The sequence below is a fragment of the Bacillus rossius genome, chromosome 1 (assembly GCF_032445375.1).
Source record: "Bacillus rossius redtenbacheri isolate Brsri chromosome 1, Brsri_v3, whole genome shotgun sequence".
Lineage (NCBI taxonomy): Eukaryota > Metazoa > Arthropoda > Insecta > Phasmatodea > Bacillidae > Bacillus > Bacillus rossius.
In genome coordinates, this window is record NC_086330.1 from 241869203 (window position 1) to 241889946 (window position 20744).

The 20744-nt window shown below is 34.2% G+C and overlaps 1 protein-coding gene across 2 annotated transcripts in view; it reads right to left on the reverse strand.

The window, feature by feature from the left end:
• The window catches only part of LOC134527420 (collagen alpha-1(V) chain-like), a 311179-nt gene that overhangs the window by 213630 nt on the left and 76805 nt on the right, over positions 1–20744 (reverse strand). For both annotated transcript variants that reach the window (XR_010074189.1, XM_063360093.1), the window contains exon 2: positions 13678–13878. Coding sequence is in view for 1 of the 2 variants with exons in the window: in XM_063360093.1 (XP_063216163.1) it covers positions 13678–13878 (201 nt within the window). In the remaining variant the exon portion in view is untranslated. The remainder of the gene's footprint in view (positions 1–13677; positions 13879–20744) is intronic.

The following is a 20744-nucleotide window of genomic DNA, read 5'->3' on the forward strand; positions in this document are numbered from 1 at the left end:
ATATTTTTTCCGATTTTCTAACATACAAATTAACGATTTTCAAGATGGCGGACATGATTTCATATAAGCTGACGATATATTCCTTGACATAAGTGGTGTGAGGTCAGTCTGCCAACAGCCACCATGAGGGAAGGATCCGCCACCATTTTTTTTCCCTCACCGGGTTCGAAAAGAGGACTCTGAGCTTCATGACGTAAAGGTATTTTTTCAAATATTTTATTTAAATTTTATTAATTGAATTTTTTATAAATTTTAAAATTACTTTACTTAAAATCGGATAGTAAATAAAGATTTTCAAGATGGCGGCCGTAACAGAAATTACAACGGTGACGTCATAATCCAAGATGACATAATCCATGACGACGTCAGAGGTTTATCGGAGGCTGTAGACATGGATGCTTAAGCCTCAATATGGACATTTCTAGCCGCTGGTATGTTTAAGGACTTAAAACGGTAAATTTTCCCTCTAAACGGGAATTTTCCCCTCAAAAAGAGAAATTTGTAATTTTTCAAATTTTTTTAGAATTTTTTGGCGGAATTTGTTTAAAAAAAAATTTTGGCGAATTTTGGGGTAAATTTTGGTTAATTTTGGCAAATTTTGAAGGTCAAATTCGAGGTCAAGGTCACGGTCATCCAAGATGGCCTCCGTGACGTCACAATCCAAGATGACGGTCTTATCCTCTGGCTCCATCTTGCGAGCGCCTGGCGCCTGAGGAACTATTATGTACTACTATGGTTTGTCTATAAAAACCAATGAAGTGAAATGGTAGCAAAATTTTAGATGACTATAATGAACACGAGAAATGTGAAGATGTTGATTCTAACAGTTGGGACTAAAAGTTAACGAAGAAAGTAGTATTTTCATAGGGAATTTTAAAAAAATTTACACCAAGTTCTAGTCGCCTCCATGAAATTGAGAGCACTTTAGAACAGCCTAAAGCTGTAAAGGTCGAAGACTGCGATGAATCACCTGAAGCTTACAAGAACTAATACTATATGATGAAGAACTTGAAGCTCAAAAGATCTAATACTGTGATAAAGTGTTGAGACCAAAATGATGGAAACAACTTGTTAAAATAAATTATTCGGATTAGGCTTATGATGGTCAGTGGGGCGATTACAATTTCAATGACTTTGAAGCTGGCATTAAAAAAGGAGTCTTCAGAGGACTTAAAAGTATTATAAATGAACATTTACATAAGATGGTAGCAGCCGAAGAGATTTATTACACAACATGGACATATTCTAACATATTGGCTGATAGGTTAAGACTTCTACTTGCTTCGCAAAAATTAAGAAAATTTATGAAATACCAAACAAAAATGGTCTATACTTCGTGAAATAAGAAATGCAAGCTACATACAATAATAACTTGTTTTGATGCATGTGTATAAAAGTGAAAAACCAAATTCTATTTTGGATAAAAAAAATTGTTTTATTTAGTGTAATCTAATTTCTAGCTAAGGTTAGGTTCTCGTAGTACAACTTCTAACTAAAAGATGTAATATTTGTAAATAATGACTTACAAAATGGAGAGTCATAATAAAGTCTTTCCAGCAATTGTGACGGGTTCGTGCTACATTGTAACTGAAATCATTTGGCGCCAAATGTGGATGGAGACATTGTAGCCGGGTTGAGCTGGATAGTATCGTTTCCTTTAGCATTTTAGCTAATGTATCCTAGATATCGTATCCTACTGAGTTGAATGTTTTATCCAAATGTGTGTCCGTTTCATTGAATGTTTGTCAAGTCTGTAGCCAGTAGTAAGTATTATTACTATAACCATCGCATCTGCAATGCTGAGACTTTCTTGTATATAGTTTCCGTTTTTTGATCTATAGTGTCCGTTTTTGTATATCTTTTCCGTTTTTATATAGTTGTATATAGTTTCCATTATTTAGTTTTTGTTTCTTTTCTTGAGGATTTTATGTTGTGTAAAGCCTGGCTTTATTTTAATAAATGTGATTTTACCTACAAATGGTTTATTATTTTAACATAACACCTGCATTCCGCAAGGTAATCCTATCTAAATTTGTCTGAGAAATGAAAATCTACACCCAAACATTAAAATATCTGCTTCCATGCAGCTTTTGAACACGAGTACGCAAACATATTACTGCTTAGAAGATACGTCAATTAAAAATATTGTTTGAGAAAGAGGACTCTGAAAATTTTCTGGCGCTGAATGGTGTAGTATTAAGTAATCAAATTAAATAATATAAATTTTTTTTTTTAATTATCCTTACTATAACAATCGCTTCCGCAACGATGAGACGATTCTTTTGATATATGATAACATATATCACAGACTATACATTTAAACATCATAAAGAATTATGTCTTTAAGAAAAAATGGTGGTCTTAAACAAAATGACTGTTGATTTTTTTTAAATTGTTGTTCTATAAGCCTTATTACAACACTGTTGGGAAATATAAACACACCCCTACATACATTGCATGTCTTTTAGAATAAATGGTGGTCACAACTACAAAATGACTGTGGATTTTGTGGATTTTGTAATTTATTTTACCAAAATTTGTGAATTTTTTGGTCTATTAGGGTCATAACAACACTGGTAGGAAATATAAACTTGACCTTACATACACAAACATAATTTAGAAACCTACACCCGATGACGACATCAATCATATGAAATCAAGATGGCGGTCTCCACTAAACAAAATGGCCGCCTCCAGCAGACTAAAATGCATGGGTAGGAGTGGGGAGCTTGATGATGATGGCATCGTAACGAAAAGTGCAACGCATAGGAGTTAAGAGCTCGATGACGAAGTCATCAATTTTTTAAATTAAAATTATATTAATTTTTTTATACATTTCCTCCCAGATTTTCTAAGTTAATATTTGAGGATTTTCAAGATGGTGGATGTGACATAATTCGGCAGAATGTTCTAGAAAACGAAATGGCAGATTTTTCTTGTAAACAAAATAGTGGAATTCAAGATGGCCGCCGGATGTGACGTAATCCAAGATGGCAGCCGGAAGTGACGTAATCCAATATGGCCGCCGGAAGTGACGTAATCCAAGATATAGTCCGGAAGTGACGAATTTCAAGGTGGCCACTGGATCTGATGTAATCCAAGATGGCCGCCGTATGTGACGTATTCCAAAATGGCCACCGCGGATCCCCTGGATCCAGACCCCTTACCCCCTGCCCCAGAACGAACTATAATTACCTACTGTCATTCATCGAAGTTTCCTTCCACAGCCAGCACTGCAAACATTAAAGTCTCTTCTTCTGGTGGAACCACACCTGTTGAAGTTTCCTCTTGTGTTGTCGATTACTATGGTACAAAATCCATTGAGTTCTGCGCAGTTATTGACGATTCCAACGGGATCTGCGTTGCCGTCGCCGTCACTACCATTAGGGTCGGCGATGGTACAACGCTCATCGAGTTCGATGTTAATGATGCCATTAGATTCTCAAAAATATTCAGATACCGGACTTATGTAACAGACGAGTCAAACTAATCGTCCTGCACTGTACCACAACCGGAGATACACTGAAAGTTATATCATCTGGACCTGCGCTCAATGGAATAGCATGCAATTCAAAACAAGAACAATTTACATTAATATATGAGTCAAAACAACATTCAAAACATAAAGCACAGTCGACAAAAAAGAAGCACATTTGTCTGCACATTCGACAAAAAAATAAAGCACATTTAACGAAAGGGACACACATCCAAACGAAAATTCACCTCACTAGGGATACAATCTCATCAGAGGGATAATATTTCATTAGAGAGAAACGATCTCATTAGAGAATACAATCTCATCAGAGGGATACGATCCCATTGGTAGTATATGATCTCATCAGTAGGATTCAATAATACAGTCTCGACTATGTGCAATTAAAGAAAAGGGCGTACATTTTCACGAACATTTAACTCAGTATGATGCAATAGCCAATTTTAGGGTAGGCTACAATGCCTCCCTACTGCATATGACTCCAACTGTCTTTGGTTCAAACTGTCTTTGGCCTAACTGCTCCAGCGACATTTGACTACAAGAGTACAAGGCTATATGGCTACGAAGCTACAAGACTACAAGTCTATGAGGCTACGAGGCAACGAGGCTACAAGTATACAAGACTCCAACTGCTCCAGCGACATTTGGCTAAAAGACTTCAAGGATACATGGCTAAGACGCTACATGGCTACAAGGCTACGAGGCTGCGAGACTACAAGGCTAGAAGGCTACGAGTCTACACGTATAAAATGATCCAACTGTATTTGGCTCCATCTGCTCCAGCTAAATTTGGCTAATAAGCTACTTGCCTACGAAGCTACAAGTCTACGAGGCAACAAGGCTACAAGGCTACGAGACGAGTCTATAAGGCTCTAACTTAAATTATGAGTCTACAAGGCTCTTTTGGCTACGAGACTAGAGGCTACGAAATTACAAGGCTACAGGACTACGAATATACAAGAATACAAGAATAAGAGACTACGAGTCTACAGTACTACGAAACTACAAGACTACGCGACTATGAGGCTACATCGCTACGAGGCTTTTTGGCTATGAAACTTCAAATCTACAAGGCTGTAATACTACGAAGATACGAGACTACGAGGCTAAGAGGCTACGAGGCAAAATGTCTACGAGGATTCAGGTCTACAAGACTACTATTATACGAGACTACGTGGCTACGAAACTACATGGCTACAGGACTACGAAGCTACAAGTCTAAAAGTCTATGATGTTACGAGGCTACATGACTTCAACTGTCTCTGACTCCATTCAAATGCAAATGTTAATTTGTCTCTTGCAAAATATCTTGTTGCAAGTAGTTCCAATTCTTGTCAACAGTTGCCGACACATGCGTGTTGTAAAGACTTTGGGATGTAGGATGCTCAATCACGATCACTTCACTAGACTTCAAGAGGGAGAAAATTCATCTTGCATGATATTGTATCTCAGCTGTTTTAAGGCATAGTAATCGACTGAGTAATGAATCTTTTCTGTCTGAATTCCACCTAGTAAAAACAATATTGTAAGGACTGATTTAATAACAGGAATTCAGTATGTAAAAAAAATATCAATACAATTGCATGACTGATATCAAACAAAAATTGCATGTAGTGAAATTTTGCTCAACAATAACTAGAAGCTCACGGAGACACCCAACAAAATCATATCGGAAAAAACAAGGAGCACACAGAAAACACGAACTTCAACCTTTACAGGTGTAATCATGACCACACGGAGAAAACTAACAGAAATCTTGGAAAGCCAGATCATTTAATACCATAGACAATGAGTAAATATATATAATGCCTTGCATAATATCGTGAGATTTAGTTGTTGTTCCAATGTCGACTTTGATGGACGGTCTAACATCAGCATTGCAGAACGTGTTGGCAGCGACGGCGACGGAAACGGAGACCTCGATGGCATCTGTGGTATCAGCTGCAGAGGAGACATCTACAGGAGCTGTGCCATCGGTTAAGTTTTGCCATTGTTGTCTGAAACCTCGGAGACTTTAATGAACGACGAACTTTAATCGCGCCACTGAAAATACTGAGGTACGTCATTCAACACCATTTCAAACACTCGTAGGCGTGAAAGAGGTGGATGTCGGAATAATGCACAAAGAATATTGTTTCAGTGAATCAAATGTAGTAAACTAATGTTCACGACTGAATAGTCTAAATCGACATTATGAAATCTTCACTGGGTCAGTTAAGTGCAAGCAAGCACCTGTCTGTAAAAATTAAACTGGCTGTTGTTTTGACTCGCGTCTAATGCTAGTCGCTGCGAGTATATAAGTGAGGATTAAACGAAGTGACTCTCAGTCCACCTCTGGCTGTGGTGCAGTGAGGATCGGCTAGTTTTACTCATCCCACATGTTAGTCCGGTATCTGGTTATTCTTGAGAACTCGATGGCCTAGCACAGACCCCGAAGGCAAAATTGCAGACAGCTCCAGAGGTCCCGACATCAACGACGGCGACGACAACGAAGATCCTGATGGCAACGACGTCGACAGTTCCACCTACTGTTCCAGCAGAAAAGACCTTGGATATTTCCATGGTTGAAATTTCTGCAGTTTTGCCAGCAACCTCGGAGATTTTAACTTCTGTAGTGTCTTCAGCAGCAGGACACAGTTCCAGTTACATCGATAAAGGAGGCAGCAACTAATGATATTCCATAATCAAACTGTATGTACTGTGACAACTAAGAACACTTGAAAATTCGCGATGACGAAATACACAACTGAAAATATAATACTGAATGCATTAAATATCAGTTCAACAGGAATTGTAGCTATTTTATATGCTATGGAAACTTGAAAAAGCACACGTAGTTTTGCAAAGCACTGGTTGAACATTCATCAGAATCAAACTGTATATTCTGCGGCAAGACATTTGTATGCATAAAACATGCAAGGCATCATCAAATATACCACTTTCCTTTTAATGAAGCTGAAAATATTATAAGTACTGTGTAAACAATGTGGTAATCAACTTTCATGTGTAACTGCCCTGAGAATACATGTCAGGAAATGTAAAGGACTTGCTTCGTACACTAAGAATCGAGAATCGAGAAACGCTAGTAAATTCCTTGTTTTTTTTTTTTTTTTACTTGTAGAGTTTACATAGTAATATTTTTTGTAATTTTGTTTTTTCTTAAACCTGTCACTTTTATGGTAATTTTATTAAATAAATATTTTACCTGAATTCATTTTTGTGCATCAGTCAAGGCTTGATTCAAGTAGTGAAATTAATCTAATCAATGAATATTGTAACAAGTCATTATTTGATGATTTTCAGTATATTACCCAAATTTCTAGCTTAATAATTAGGTACGGATTTTCAGTCTGGTAGCCAAGAAAACCGATAAGATGGCGGGCGCTACGGTAATAAATAATACTGCATGCTAGCGAGTAAAAATGGAACTAATATGTCACTCTAACAGACGGAAACAATAATTCTGATACAAGATGCCTGCCATGAAGTCATACTAGCTGACGTAATATATGCTTTGGCAGTAGTGGTGCGGGGTCAATCTGTCGGTGGCTTTCGTAAAGGAAAGTACCATCCTTATTGTTTTTATATCCTCAGCGAGTTCGAACCGAGAAATCCATTATGTGTGTTTTTATTAAAATGTTACTATATAAATTTTATATACATTTTAAAATTATATCCAATCTTCTTATTATAATAATGGATTTTCAAGATGGTGGTTAGCGTCATTATCCAAGACTGTAGACGTGACGTCATTCAAGATGGCGGCCGGGCCAAGGTCGAGGTTAAAGCTTCCCTCCAGAGGCTTATTGGAGGCTTGACGACGTTTAATTTAAGCATCAATGAGGAATTTCTTCTTTTTTTAATGCTAAAAATATTTTGAGGCATTTCGAATTTCAAATTTACGATTTTCAGGGAGTTTTTTCCTTTGAAAACTGAGTTTTATTTGAGATTTTTTTGGCATTTTTCTTTCTAAAAATTAGAAATACATTTGGTTGAATATTGGCAAATGTTTAGTAAATCTTTGCAAATTTAGAGTAATTTTTGGCATTTTTTGGGCAGATTTTGAAAGTCAAGGTCATCCTAGATGGCCGCCGTTACGTCTGAATTCAAGATGGTGATTGACACCACCGACACCACACTCCGACTCTAGTTTAAGGACCGGCTGTTGTATACTAATAAAAAAAGTTGTGTTTTATTTCATAAATTAACATATAATAATATACAGTAAGTTAGACCCAATATTATATTATATTTAAGGGCTTTATTGAAATAATCAAATAATTATTTAAAATATAAATAAATTAAAATTATATCCAAGTAATAAATAAAGTGTTAATGAAAGGTGGAAACACATGCACATGTATTAACCCTTACCTGTAAACCTTGAAATTATACCTAAATATATCATACTAACTATAATTATAAAAAACTAAAATATAAACAAATCTAATAATAATAAATAATAATAACTGTAATATTCTTACAGCGTGCCTTTTCCGTAAAGTAATAATTTCGAAAATAATTTTTTTAAAACACTAGACACGTTCCTGTATCTACCCTAAAACCAGGGATTCTGATCTCCTACTGGTTTCTGAAAAATCACGGTTTATAACTTACATTACAATGCGTTTGCATTGATGCCACCACTATTTTACGCTTTCCCGTGTGGGTTTGTGTGTGTATAGGATTTCGATAACTTGAGTTAAATCGTGAGAACGGTCGATTACCATAGGTAGCTACATTAAAAATAGTTTACAGTATTATACTGTAAAATATTTTATTGTAAAATATTATTAATGGCTGCTTAGTAATCATCATATAACCTAACGTAATCAACTATTTTCACAATTTAACTAAAGTTCTCCAAATCATACACACACAGATACACACGGGAACAGAAAAATAAATGGCTACGGCCGCGTCAATGTAAAGGTATTGTAATGTAATCTATTAAAGCATATTTCTCATAAACAAGTAAGAACATAGAAACACAGTTTACAGGGTAAATATAGGAATGTCTCTAGTTTCATAAAAAAAGATTTTCGTAAATTTTTTATTACTTTACGGTACAGCCATGTTGTAAAAATATTACCTAATAATTATCATTTAAATATTCAATAGTTAGTAAGCAACAAATACAAACATGCCCATCACGACTCCACCACAATGGGATGCGGGTAACACAATTATCATATACTTGCCAAAACCAGAAAGTAAAAAAGCCCATCAAAAAACAAATGCTGGAAACCAAGCAAGAAACATTCGAAGTATAAATCACCATCAAATAAAATTTAAAGGCTATAAAATCTCCATTCTATCACGATTCCCCTCGAGGCAGTACACACTCACAGACACGCCAGGATACAGATCCCAAACGAAGAGGTGAATGTGCAAAAAGATAGCTTGAACAAACTCTCGGCACACAGCAAAATTCCCTCGTTACCAAAACCACTGAAATCTAAATCTAAATCTAATCTAATGTAAATATATATCAAATGCTTTGTTAGTAAGTAAATACACATTTTCTCAATCACTACCAACCCCAATCAACTTACCGTTGGGGTGGTAAAAATCCCTTGGTCTCCAGGTGATAGTAAGGGAGTTTGGTCGCGATGGGTGGTTGTGGGTGGCGAAAATGTTAAAACATATTTTTCTGACATTTTCTAACGCATGAGGACTTCTGAAAATATCTCAAAATTTCTTGAATGGTCTAGAAAGTTCCAAAATGTGTAAAGCGGTTGTAATTGATCTGGAATGTTCTAGAAAGTTCTAGAAATATCTGGAATGATCTAGAAAATCCTAGAATGAGTGCAAACTATAATAATCGATATAGAATGTTTGAGAAAGTTCTACAAATTTCTGGCTTCATCCAGAAAGTTCCAAAATGTCCAAAACTGTTAGTAACGAGTTAGAATGTTCGATAACGTTCTAGAAATTTCCCGAATGATCTGGAAAGTTCCAAAAAGAGTGCAATTTATTATGATCGATTTATAATGATCGAGAAAGTTCTAGAAATTTTTAAAATCAGTGCAATTTATTATAAGTGATTTCAAATGTTTGAGAAAGTTCTATAAATTTCTAGAATTATCTAGAAAATTCTATAATGAGTGCAATTTATTATGAGCGATTTAAAATGTTCGAGAAAATTCTAATTTTTTTTTTTGGGTTGATCTGGAAAGTTCCAAAATGTGTACGAGTGTAATTATTGATCTAAAATAACCAAATCGAAGTGATGTACATATAACTATTCTAGAGTGATCTGGTACTGAAAATTTCGGTGTCTGATGGTATACAAACCGAAATTCAGTGACTTTTTGTCAGTTCAATCGTGATTGCAGTCGAGTAAAGATCAATTAGAATCACGAGTAAACAGTTACAAAAAAATTCAAGTGATTTTCACAAGTGAAAAAGAACAAACTATTTAAATGTTCTACACTGTTCTAATACTAGAAATTTCGGAAATGAGTCGGAAAACTAATACATCAAACAAAATCACTATATACAATAGAAATAAAATGATTCGTTTTCAAATGTAATTAAATAAATGAAAAGAAGTAAAATTATATATAAAATCATCAAAAGAACCCATTTATAGATAACTATAAATGTAATGTATAAGCAAGTGTTGTAAAAATAAATTGAAAAATAAATAATACTAAAATAAAAATGTAAGTGTATAATATATGTCAATATATAATGTAACATGTAATATGTATATGAATAATATAATACGTAAATATGTAAATAAAATATGAATTTTTCATTTACTAAACTTTTTCTTAAAATTATTTTAATTCGTTAATTAGTTTACACTATTAGATATACTCTATATACACCGCATGTTTAATGGCCGAATAAGTCTTTCAATATCGAAATTATAAATCTATAATATCTATGTTAAAAAATGTATCCTTATATATTTTTATACCATTAAACATGCGATGTATCTTAACCCGAGCAACGCCGGGTTTCACTGCTAGTAACTGATAAAAACAATAATAACAAACCCATGATGCGCTAAGACTACTCCTTCAAGAGAAACCAAACATAGGGCCCTGCAACATAGCCTGAAATAAAAAAGAACACACCTCAAAAAATAAATTTGCAAAATGAATGTGAATAAAATGACTGTAAAAAAGGGGGGCGTACTGCAAATAATTAGGAAAGATTGAAACAAGAAGAAAACATTATAAAGAAATACTGCATAAGTCCGACATAATTGAAAGTGAGCATTGGCACACAAACACAGTAACAGTCTAAGGAAGATTAAAGTAAAAGGGTTAAAAAAAGAAATCCATTTGCGAAGAAAATAAATGATAACGTTAAAAATTATCACCTTACTTAATCCAACCTTAACTGGAACTCCATAGAACTCTGTCAATGAACCGTAATTACTTTCCAATCAAAACAACCCAATAAAAATGACCAACACTCGGATTCTGTCCTATCTGAAAAAAGAAAGAAGTGAAAAAAAAAAGTACTATAATATAATTTTAAAATACTCTAACACTTAAATGTAAGAATCACCACACTCACAAGCAAGCATATCAATCTCACATCTCGATATGACTCGACAAATAAAAAAAAAATCATTACCAGTTTAGCAGTAATAATAAATTAAAAAATAAGTATAATAGTAATGTTAGAAGCAAACTTAAAAATTGTATAATTCAATTGAAACTTCGGTAACTCATAAGGTATACAAACACAATAAAATACTTACAAATCTAAGAAATATAACATTAACTTCATGAATATCGCAGGGAAATGTTGAACCCAGTTGTTCCATGCACACTCCAGCATCTCGTTTTCTTGCGACGCCACATCCAGATGAGCACACTTACACAATCTCAAACTATAACCCTCAAAACATGCTTCATCCCGACGCGAATAAATATGAACGAGCTAAACTATACATAGCCCAATTAAACATAAAAAATTAGAAAACCTCGTTCACTGCGAGCAACACTACAAAAAGGAAATTAGATACAGATCTCAGAAAATCTGCATAGTACAACGAAGATATTGTACGGGTCACGAAAGGAACAACAAACGTCTCTTGGAATAGATGATACAATGTGTTGCAAGCAAGTTTGATGTCAAAAATCACCTAAAATTTCACAGAAACTTCCTGCTGGTGGAGCGTTTAGAAAATTTAAACCATAGAGCAACGAAACTTAGACCCATATTAATAATAATAATAATAATAATAATAATAAAAACTTTAGTTTCCTCAGCTTAAGAATCGTGAAAGCGCACACAAACTATACATTACCAGAAACAATATCCTCTCAAAAGGACACATTTATTTGCATGAAGACACTTCAACATACACCAAAGGTTAATTAAACATGATTAATAGCAATAATTTATTATACTTCACTATTAGAATACATTATTTTATATTTTCCAATGTTAACAAATATACACACGATGACCTAAGACGCCATAGCACAAAACAGTAAGAAAAGCCTTAAAAACTACTTTTTATGTCTTCTCCAACAATATATTTTAATTTGTATGTTGGTTAGTCATAATTTATAAATTAAATTTTTTTTTAATAATTCTCTCAACCAGTTGGCCGTACCATAATTTTTTTTAAACTTTGCTTAAGTGTGATAACTCGAAAATCTCGCATTATATATATATATACTTATTTAAAACAATATTATTTTCTGATTACCTTAGAAATTCTTAATTTTTCGTATTAACTTTATTGTGTTTCATACCAATAGTTATATAATTATATTTATTGTATTCTTTAATTAATATTTTTATATAACTATCCACTTATAACGGCCATTTTACCGTCAATATTATACCTTTTAAAGAATGATTCAATCTCTCTACAACACACGATTTTAGTTCAATGAATGTATATTATTAATTATTGTTTTATTTTTTCATAAGCTCCTTAAAAGTTTGTTATAAATTTCTAAAGCATTATCACTTAATAATTTAACTAGTTTTCTTTTAATAAAACTATATTCTGAATAATAATTGTCCAATTTTTCTGATGTATCATTAAATGGTAATGCATATATTAAAATGTAATTGTCATATTATACTTTCATCGGTTATTTATTTTTGATATCTTTTTAAAATTGCCAGAGTCCATCTTAACAATATCAATTTGCTATAAATCAACGATTCCATATGATATAAATTTATTGTTATAAAATAATTTTTTGCTGGTTTACATAATTCGTAATTTATTCCTTCTCGAGAATTCCACATTTTTAAAATAAAGGTTCAGTTCTCAGAAATACAAATTGAACATATGCTCTTCTGAACTATTTTATAGTTTTTTAGTATTTTATACTTTTACTGACTTTGATACACTTTAAACACTAAGTGTTTTTCATGCATTAAATAAAATATAAATTTTTTTATATTTTAGCTTATTCCTATTGTAGTAAACTATAGATTCCATCCAATTTTTCAAAATAAAATTGAATATTATTAAGAAAAAATTATCATTATTTGTTTTCCAATTTGAAAGCAAATACTATATATAATTTTATTATTAATTTATTAATTTTTGAGCTAACACACCTATCGGAAGAAATCAAAACTGATTTCTTAAATCTTGCAACATATTAAATATTTTATTTTAAAAATCTATATTACTGACTGTCTTTCTCATCCATAATTCTGTGATCAGAAGCAGATACTTATTTGTATGAAAAAAATGGGGTTGTCTGTAAAGTCGATTTATGGACGATAATTTTACGTTATAACGTCATAAGAAAATATTGATGAAAAATTGCATACTTTTTAATTTTCAAATATTATTTACAGTTGTTGCAAATTTAATTTAAATAATTTGTTTAAATATAATCACGAACAATTATTTAGAGAAATAAACTGAAATCAAATCATTATCAATAAATTGTTTTAAATTGCTGCTTTTAGAAAGCCCGCCTTAACCTGTTTGATATTACAGAATATATTCTCGCACGGTGGTTGGCCGGTTCTTGCACGCTCGGTCAGGCGGAACGTGACAATGAGTCATGCTTTTTCGTGCGTGCAGCCGGCGTTCATCTATTTAAAAGACGTTATGACGTCAAAAAAGTTTTTAACTTGAGCTTGTGAGTTGAAAAGAAAACAGACAAGTGAATGTGTTTGAAAAGTGCGGGTTGTAACAGGACCGGGAGGCGACCGGGAGATGTGAACGCACGCACCTGGCGGTATCCTGGCGACCAGCAGCAGGGAGAAGTCCTGCGGGAAGTGCTGAGGAAACAGCTCCGCGGTGTTGACGGTCAGCATGGCCTCCTCGCTGAGGTGGAAGGCCGGACCACGCGCCAGGCAGCGGCTGTCCGTGCGCGCCACGCCCAGAGGCTCCTCCGCCATCTTTGTGACCGCCAGCAGGTCCACCACGCCCTCTGCGCAGACACGGCTCGCGGCTATTCCTGCACGGCTCTCAGGCTGCCAACCTAACTAGCTTAGCTACAGGCGGCTGGAATTCAACTGAATTACATTTGCATTTTTTTTTTTAGTTATAGGACAAGCCAAACTACTTTTTCTTACAATAAATATAGAGTTCAGTATTAATTTGTTCCAGAAGAAATTGTTACTCTATTGATGCCATTTCTTTTGTTTGCTGCTTTGAAATCAGACATGCAAAGTGTTCGAGATTTCATAACTTTTACTGAACAACTTTGTGTGTCACGAAACATGTTTGTGGTAGTTACACTTGCCGGATAGGTTCCCCAATAGTTATGAACTAAGTGTTATCTTCAGAATGGAGGGACAAATGCAAGGAATATGCTTTAAGTGAGAAGTAGCAGCTTGTTGAGTTTACGTAGTAATTGGAACACATAGAAAATCTACCTTTTATAATAGCCCAATAAAAAATGTAAATGGTAAACTTACACTTCCTTAAGATCCTGTCTACCAGAAATGTAGATTTTATATGGAGACATGGTTAGTTAGAAGCTTTTTCGCAGATTATGCTGATACAGTAAATAATCAGTAAATTGATTTAATTAGCTGGTAAAATAAATACAATTAAAATTGTTATGCTACTACTATGTACATTTCATGTATGGTTAAAAAAGAACATTAACAAGCAAACGTAACATTTTCTCTACCTATATAAATGCTAACCACAAAATTGTTCGGTGGAAACATTTTTACCTTGGATGAAATTATAAAAATAAAAAAAAATCATTGTTGGAAATGGCTTTTTATAGTATTATCATCTCAAAAAACAATGTCTTCAAAGGTTTTCGCTGTTCGTTCCGGTATCACTCAAAAAATACTGAACGCATTTTGATAAAACATGGTTGTTTGCAAAGACTTTGGCTAACTTAAACACTAGGCTATAAATGTATATACATATTTAAATTACATTCCTGAGCGAAAAGAAGGTAAATATTGTTTTAAAAATATTGATTATATTTCCGAAGCTCATTAAGCATAATAGAATATGTTGGGTAAAAATAAGAAACATACTTAAACTACCAAATTATTTATAACCATTTGGTCAATTTACACCCCTAAAAAGTGTTAAATAGGTAAGTTATATTTTAAAGAGAAAAATGCATACTTGTGAATCTATTAGAACTGGAGGTATAAAACTAGGACCAAACCACATAAATATATACCTACTTATTGTATAGTTTCCTTTTGCCAAAATTTGACATTTAAATGGAGTGAAAAAGTGGTACGTTTTATTTTATTAAAAAAAAAAAAAAATTATACGAAGCAAATCAAGCAGGAGGCTATAAACTGAGCACGAATAACGTATATAATAAGATTACTGGCATCTTTCTCAGGGTTCAATTGCAGAGGTTTTGGATAAGGGGTAAATTAACTTTAAACGTAAAAAATTTTATCACCAAAGAAAACTAAGAGAGGTTAGATACTAAGCATTGAAACACGTGCTTAAAATAATTTTTTTTAAATTTCACCCTTAATGGTATGAAAATCATGTAATTTAGTTTTTATAGTAATAACTAATAAGTAATTTTTCATAAACAAATCAAGTAGGTGGTAAGGAACCGAAAATGGAAAGTTTACATTTAAATTGCGTTTTTACCATATTTTCGAAATTCTACCATAAAAGAGAAAATGGGGTTATTTATTTAAGTCATAAAAAATCAAATCTCTAAGCAAATAAAGCTGGAGGTAAGAATCTGATCTCGAAAAACTTACATAATGTGATAAGCAGTGGGTGCTTAATGTAAATAATTTTCCTTATCTTGAACGTGATGTTCATAGCTCTCCCGATCGCGACAAAGAACTTGAATTGAAAGATGCTGACGGTTTAAGGAAGACTAAAACTAAAAAAGGATCATCACCGTTTAAATTGAACCATACATTTTAGCCCATATCAAGTAGATCCTCACATAATTTGTAATAATAATGGACACTTAAAAAGGAAGCTTTTAGACAGTAGAAGCTCCTGTGTCAACGATTTCGAGTTCTTACAGTAATTCAGGTGAAGACGCTGATTCCATGGTGATTGGCGACAGTGACTCTGAAGCTGGTGACGCGATCGAAGACTGTGTTTAAGCACCTAAAGCAGGCAAGATAGAAGACTGTGACGAAGCCCTGAGACTAAAACAATGGAAACGTCGAAATAAAATCAATTATTCTGATTAAGCTTACGATGATGACTGGGACGATATCGATATTGAAAAATGTTTTATTAAACCTGCAACGAAGATGACCGCAGAAGAGATTAATTACGCATCATGGGAAGATTCTAACATATTAGTTGACATGTTAAGACTTCTTCTACATGCTTAGCTTTGTGCAGGAAACTAATCGCACATCAAAGAAGTAGCTTTTATACTAAAAAAAACTGAGGGAAGCTGGCTTCATAATATAATGATTTTACCTGCATTTTTATCAATAATAAAAAAAATTGATTTTAATAGTGATTGTTATTTCACGAAATATGTTTTCTAACTAAGCCTAATTTCTTGCTACTGCATGTTCAATGTCTGCATTACATGTCCATTGCATGTCCTGTGTGTATTGTGTGTACGTGTTCATTGCATGTCCTGTGTGTATTGTGTGTGTTCATTGCATGTCTTGTGTGTTAACTGGGTGTTCATTGTGTGTCAAGTGTGTGTACTTTGGATCCATGTGTTTACTGTGTGATCATAGTGGGGGTACAGTATGTTTAATTTGTGTATATTGTGTGTTCATTCTGTGGCCTGTAAGTACTGTGTGTATTGTGTGTCTAGTGTGTGTACAGTGTGTTTTCAGTGTGTTCTGTCTGTGTTCCAATTGTGTGTCCGGTGTGTGTATTGTTTGTTAATTGCGTGTCCTGTATATGTAGGCCTACACCATGTTGTTACTAGCCTTGTTTAGTTAAAGAAACATTAATATAAATTTTTTATAAAAGCCCTGGAAGCTTCTTTAAGTGTGTGAAACATATTACAATATACTCATAGGTACACAAGGAAGAAACATTAAAAAAGTAACTTACTTTTCACAATAGAAAATAAAAATGAATCGTATTTGAATTAATAAATAAAAAAAATAAGAAGTTTGCTTACAGCTTACCCTTTTTATTGTTAATTATGGTTTTCATTATTTTTTTGATATCAGAAATTACAAAATTACTCTGATCAGAATTAATGTGTCCCCGGCCGTTAAAACGTATAGTTTATAAATTGATGGTTACGTTTACCTGGAATATACATTTAACATTCACCTTTGACATTTATCAAGCTTTTACAAAAATAACTAACATAAAGAATTTCATCAAAGTTGAAAAGTTTGTTAGCCCAATCAGTGCGGGACTATATATAATTTTATTTAACAATATTAGTCCACTGAAAATTTACATTTGGGGTTGCGTTTTTTAGAGGACGCAATTTTATTTTTTTGATGTGTAAGGGGGTCAGTGTAAAGCTAAAACCAAGTTTGTGGGGTCGCCACCCTTGTCCCACGGCCGCCATCTTGAAAATAGGGGTTGAAATGGTTTTTACGATATATCTCTTAAAATATTTATTTCATAAAAAAAAAGTTATTATTTTTTGTTGCAAATTAAATTCTCTACAACGTTGGTACAGTAACATTTTGTCGTAGAACTATAAATAAAAAAGTTATAAGCGAAAATCTTCAGAAATTCGAGAAAAAAATTAATATTTTTCGATATAACTTTTTTTTATCATTTTACGAAAAAATTATATCTGACCATTTTTGTAGATCGTTTTTTGAGGAACAACTTTTATTCGCATCATTTTTTCATTAAGTCAATAGCTAAGGTTTTACAGCGCTCCGAAGTGAGTACTATTTTTCAGTACTCTTAACTATACCTATATTATACGTGTGTAGGTACTAATAATATGTCATCAGTTATTGTTTTTTTTATTTTTTTATTATAACTTTTTTAATTACAAATTTTGCAATATTATTAATCATTATTTATTGACTCTTTTCCCCACCACCCACGAGGTAGAGTCTAGAGGCGCGTTTCTTTTACGTGGTATCCCCAATAGGCATAATCCACGGTGACTTTCTAAATTAGCACTACTCCGTCCTCAGTCGTTTCGATGGACCAGGCTGCGGCTCAGCATCTGATCGGCTTTCTGAATTAAATACCAGTGGGAGAACTGGAGAAGGAAGAGTTGTTAATGTCGGCGGTTCATCAAAGTCATTTTCATTTATTAATTCTGAGAGTTCCATTAAGTTGCTGCAAGTCTCTCCAGAACAATGGAAGCACACTGCAGAACATTTCAGCCCTGCTTTTCGACATCCACACATCACTCCACAGTTTCCTTTGCATTTGCAAAATATGAATTTTAGAAGCTCAGGGGGTGCTGGAGGTTTAGAGTTCTGCACTGGCATCAATAATTTTCCACATTTTTTCCAGCCCCAGTCTTCAGGATCATTATTATTACCAAGCCACGACTGGACCTGATGGTAGACTCGGAAAGTATGAAAGCGAGCTGTGTCGTGTGTTGGAGGAAGTGAAGATAAGTTAAATGTACTTTTTGTCACTGCCTTGGCGAATTGTTTGTATCTTAGCCTGTCAAGAGAATTATCATCTTTATTACCACCATATAAAGAGATAAAAAAACGTTCACCAATTACAGTGAGCAAAGCAGGGTCAACTCTCTTGTTGAGAAACAAAGCCGTTCCACTTGCAAACTCTAAATGTTTTTCCAGGTTTTTCACAAATTTCATTTTACCGATATTGTAAGGAGCTGAAGTTGTGTCACATCCGGAAAAAGCATGAAGAAACAGCAAGTTATCCGCAATGACATTTCCGTACATAAAACCTGACGCACAATATAATTGTTCTGCTGTTCGTCCTTTTGATGGTTTAAAAAAAAATACATTTGCTTGTTCTCTGCCAAATGCTGTGAGCAATATCAGTATGTCAATATCTTCAGTTACAATAGTAACGGTATTAAATAATGGAGATGCAGCAAGAGCAGTGCGAACGATAAGAGCGTCTGCGTCTGATTCTGCTTGGTAAACAGTGAAACCCATTTCCGAGAATACAGTTTTAAGAAGTATAATAAAGTTAGATTTGTTCTTCTCATTACCAATAAATTTCTCTTGTGATAATGTCGGTATGGTGTTCTTGTCAAATTTTACTTCTGTCGACTGGTGTTTTTTCGTGTGGCGCAAACGTTCCCAAGACTTTGTTCCTGCGACATTTTAAAAATCAATAATTGTTAAATCCTGTTATGAAGTGAAAAAGAGTCAATAATTAATTAATAAAATTGCAAAATTTGTAATTAAAAAAGTTATAATAACAAATAAAAAACAATAACTGATGACATTATTAGTACACACGTATAATATAGGTATAGTTAAGAGTACTTCGGAGCGCTGTAAAACCTTAGCTATTGACTTAATGAAAAAATGATGCGAATAAAAGTTGTTCCTCAAAAAACGATCTACAAAAATGGTCAGATATCATTTTTTCGTAAAATGATAAAAAAAAGTTATATCGAAAAATATTAATTTTTTTCTCGAATTTCTGAAGATTTTCGCTTATAACTTTTTTATTTATAGTTCTACGACAAAATGTTACTGTACCAACGTTGTAGAGAATTTAATTTGCAACAAAAAATAATAACTTTTTTTTATGAAATAAATATTTTAAGAGATATATCGTAAAAACCATTTCAACCCCTATTTTCAAGATGGCGGCCGTGGGAAAAGGGTGGCGACCCCACAAACTTGGTTTTAGCTTTACACTGACCCCCCTACACATCAAAAAAATAAAATTGCGTCCTCTAAAAAACGCAAGGTAAGGCCTAAAAATGTAACATTTCAATGGACTATATCTGATCTTGACTGTACACTGGCGGTGACTAGAAGAGGGAGAAACTCGTAGAATCCATTCCAGAGAGAAAGGTGTAAATTTAGTTGAATTCCGGGATGGGTTTGAGCCGGAGAAAACCCTGCACTCTTGCACCCTCTCTTGAACCCCACTGGAACCAAACGAAAAAGGAGGTCCCATGGTCAAGATTATAAATAAAGTGCGAAGCAACAAGAATCAAGAAGTTAAGGCAAAAGTTAAATAGAGAGCCAACTATAGGCAAAATAGCGTTGAATTTTCCACTTACCATTCTGGGGGTGGAATGAAGCAAATCACTCTCTCGGAAGCTGCACGAATGCTAGAAGTAGCCACGCGTGAATCATGCTATGGGATACATAGTAATCCGAACTAAAATGACTAGCAATCTAGAAAAATACTTGGGATCACTCCCGGAATCTAGGGATTACATCCCTTAAGATAGTCACAACGAGACTACTTCCGAATAAAGTCGCGGGCGATAAGCACCGGAGAGATGCGACCACGGTGACGACAGAAGGATGAATCAATCAATATATAGGGTTTCATGTAGTTAATAACTTATGTAAAGGGCCCGTAGGCCTAGGAAGTGGGGGAACTAAGTAGCCTTTGATTGGCTGGAGGTTGCGCTGACCAAAATAAAATAACGAAGATGGCTGGTAGCCTAACGTAAGGGACATCGGAGGTCACTTGCGTGGAAACGGCGCGCTCCATTGGTGTGCAGTGAAAACAGACTCGGGGTTAGTTCTTAAAGTCCCGCAAGAGGGACTAGTGTAAGCCTGCTCCTTACGGGACCAACTAGTGCGTACTCTGTTGGGCAAAAAGGAAACCAGGGAGAGGTGTGGTGACGGCCGCTTGACGTCTTGCTCTAGCGCCGAACTAGAGTAATGAAGATGGGTATCTTCGCCACGAGATGGCGAAAGCAGCCCTTTCGCTGGCCAGCTAGAAGACCTTGGTTTAGGCTCGCCGGGAGCG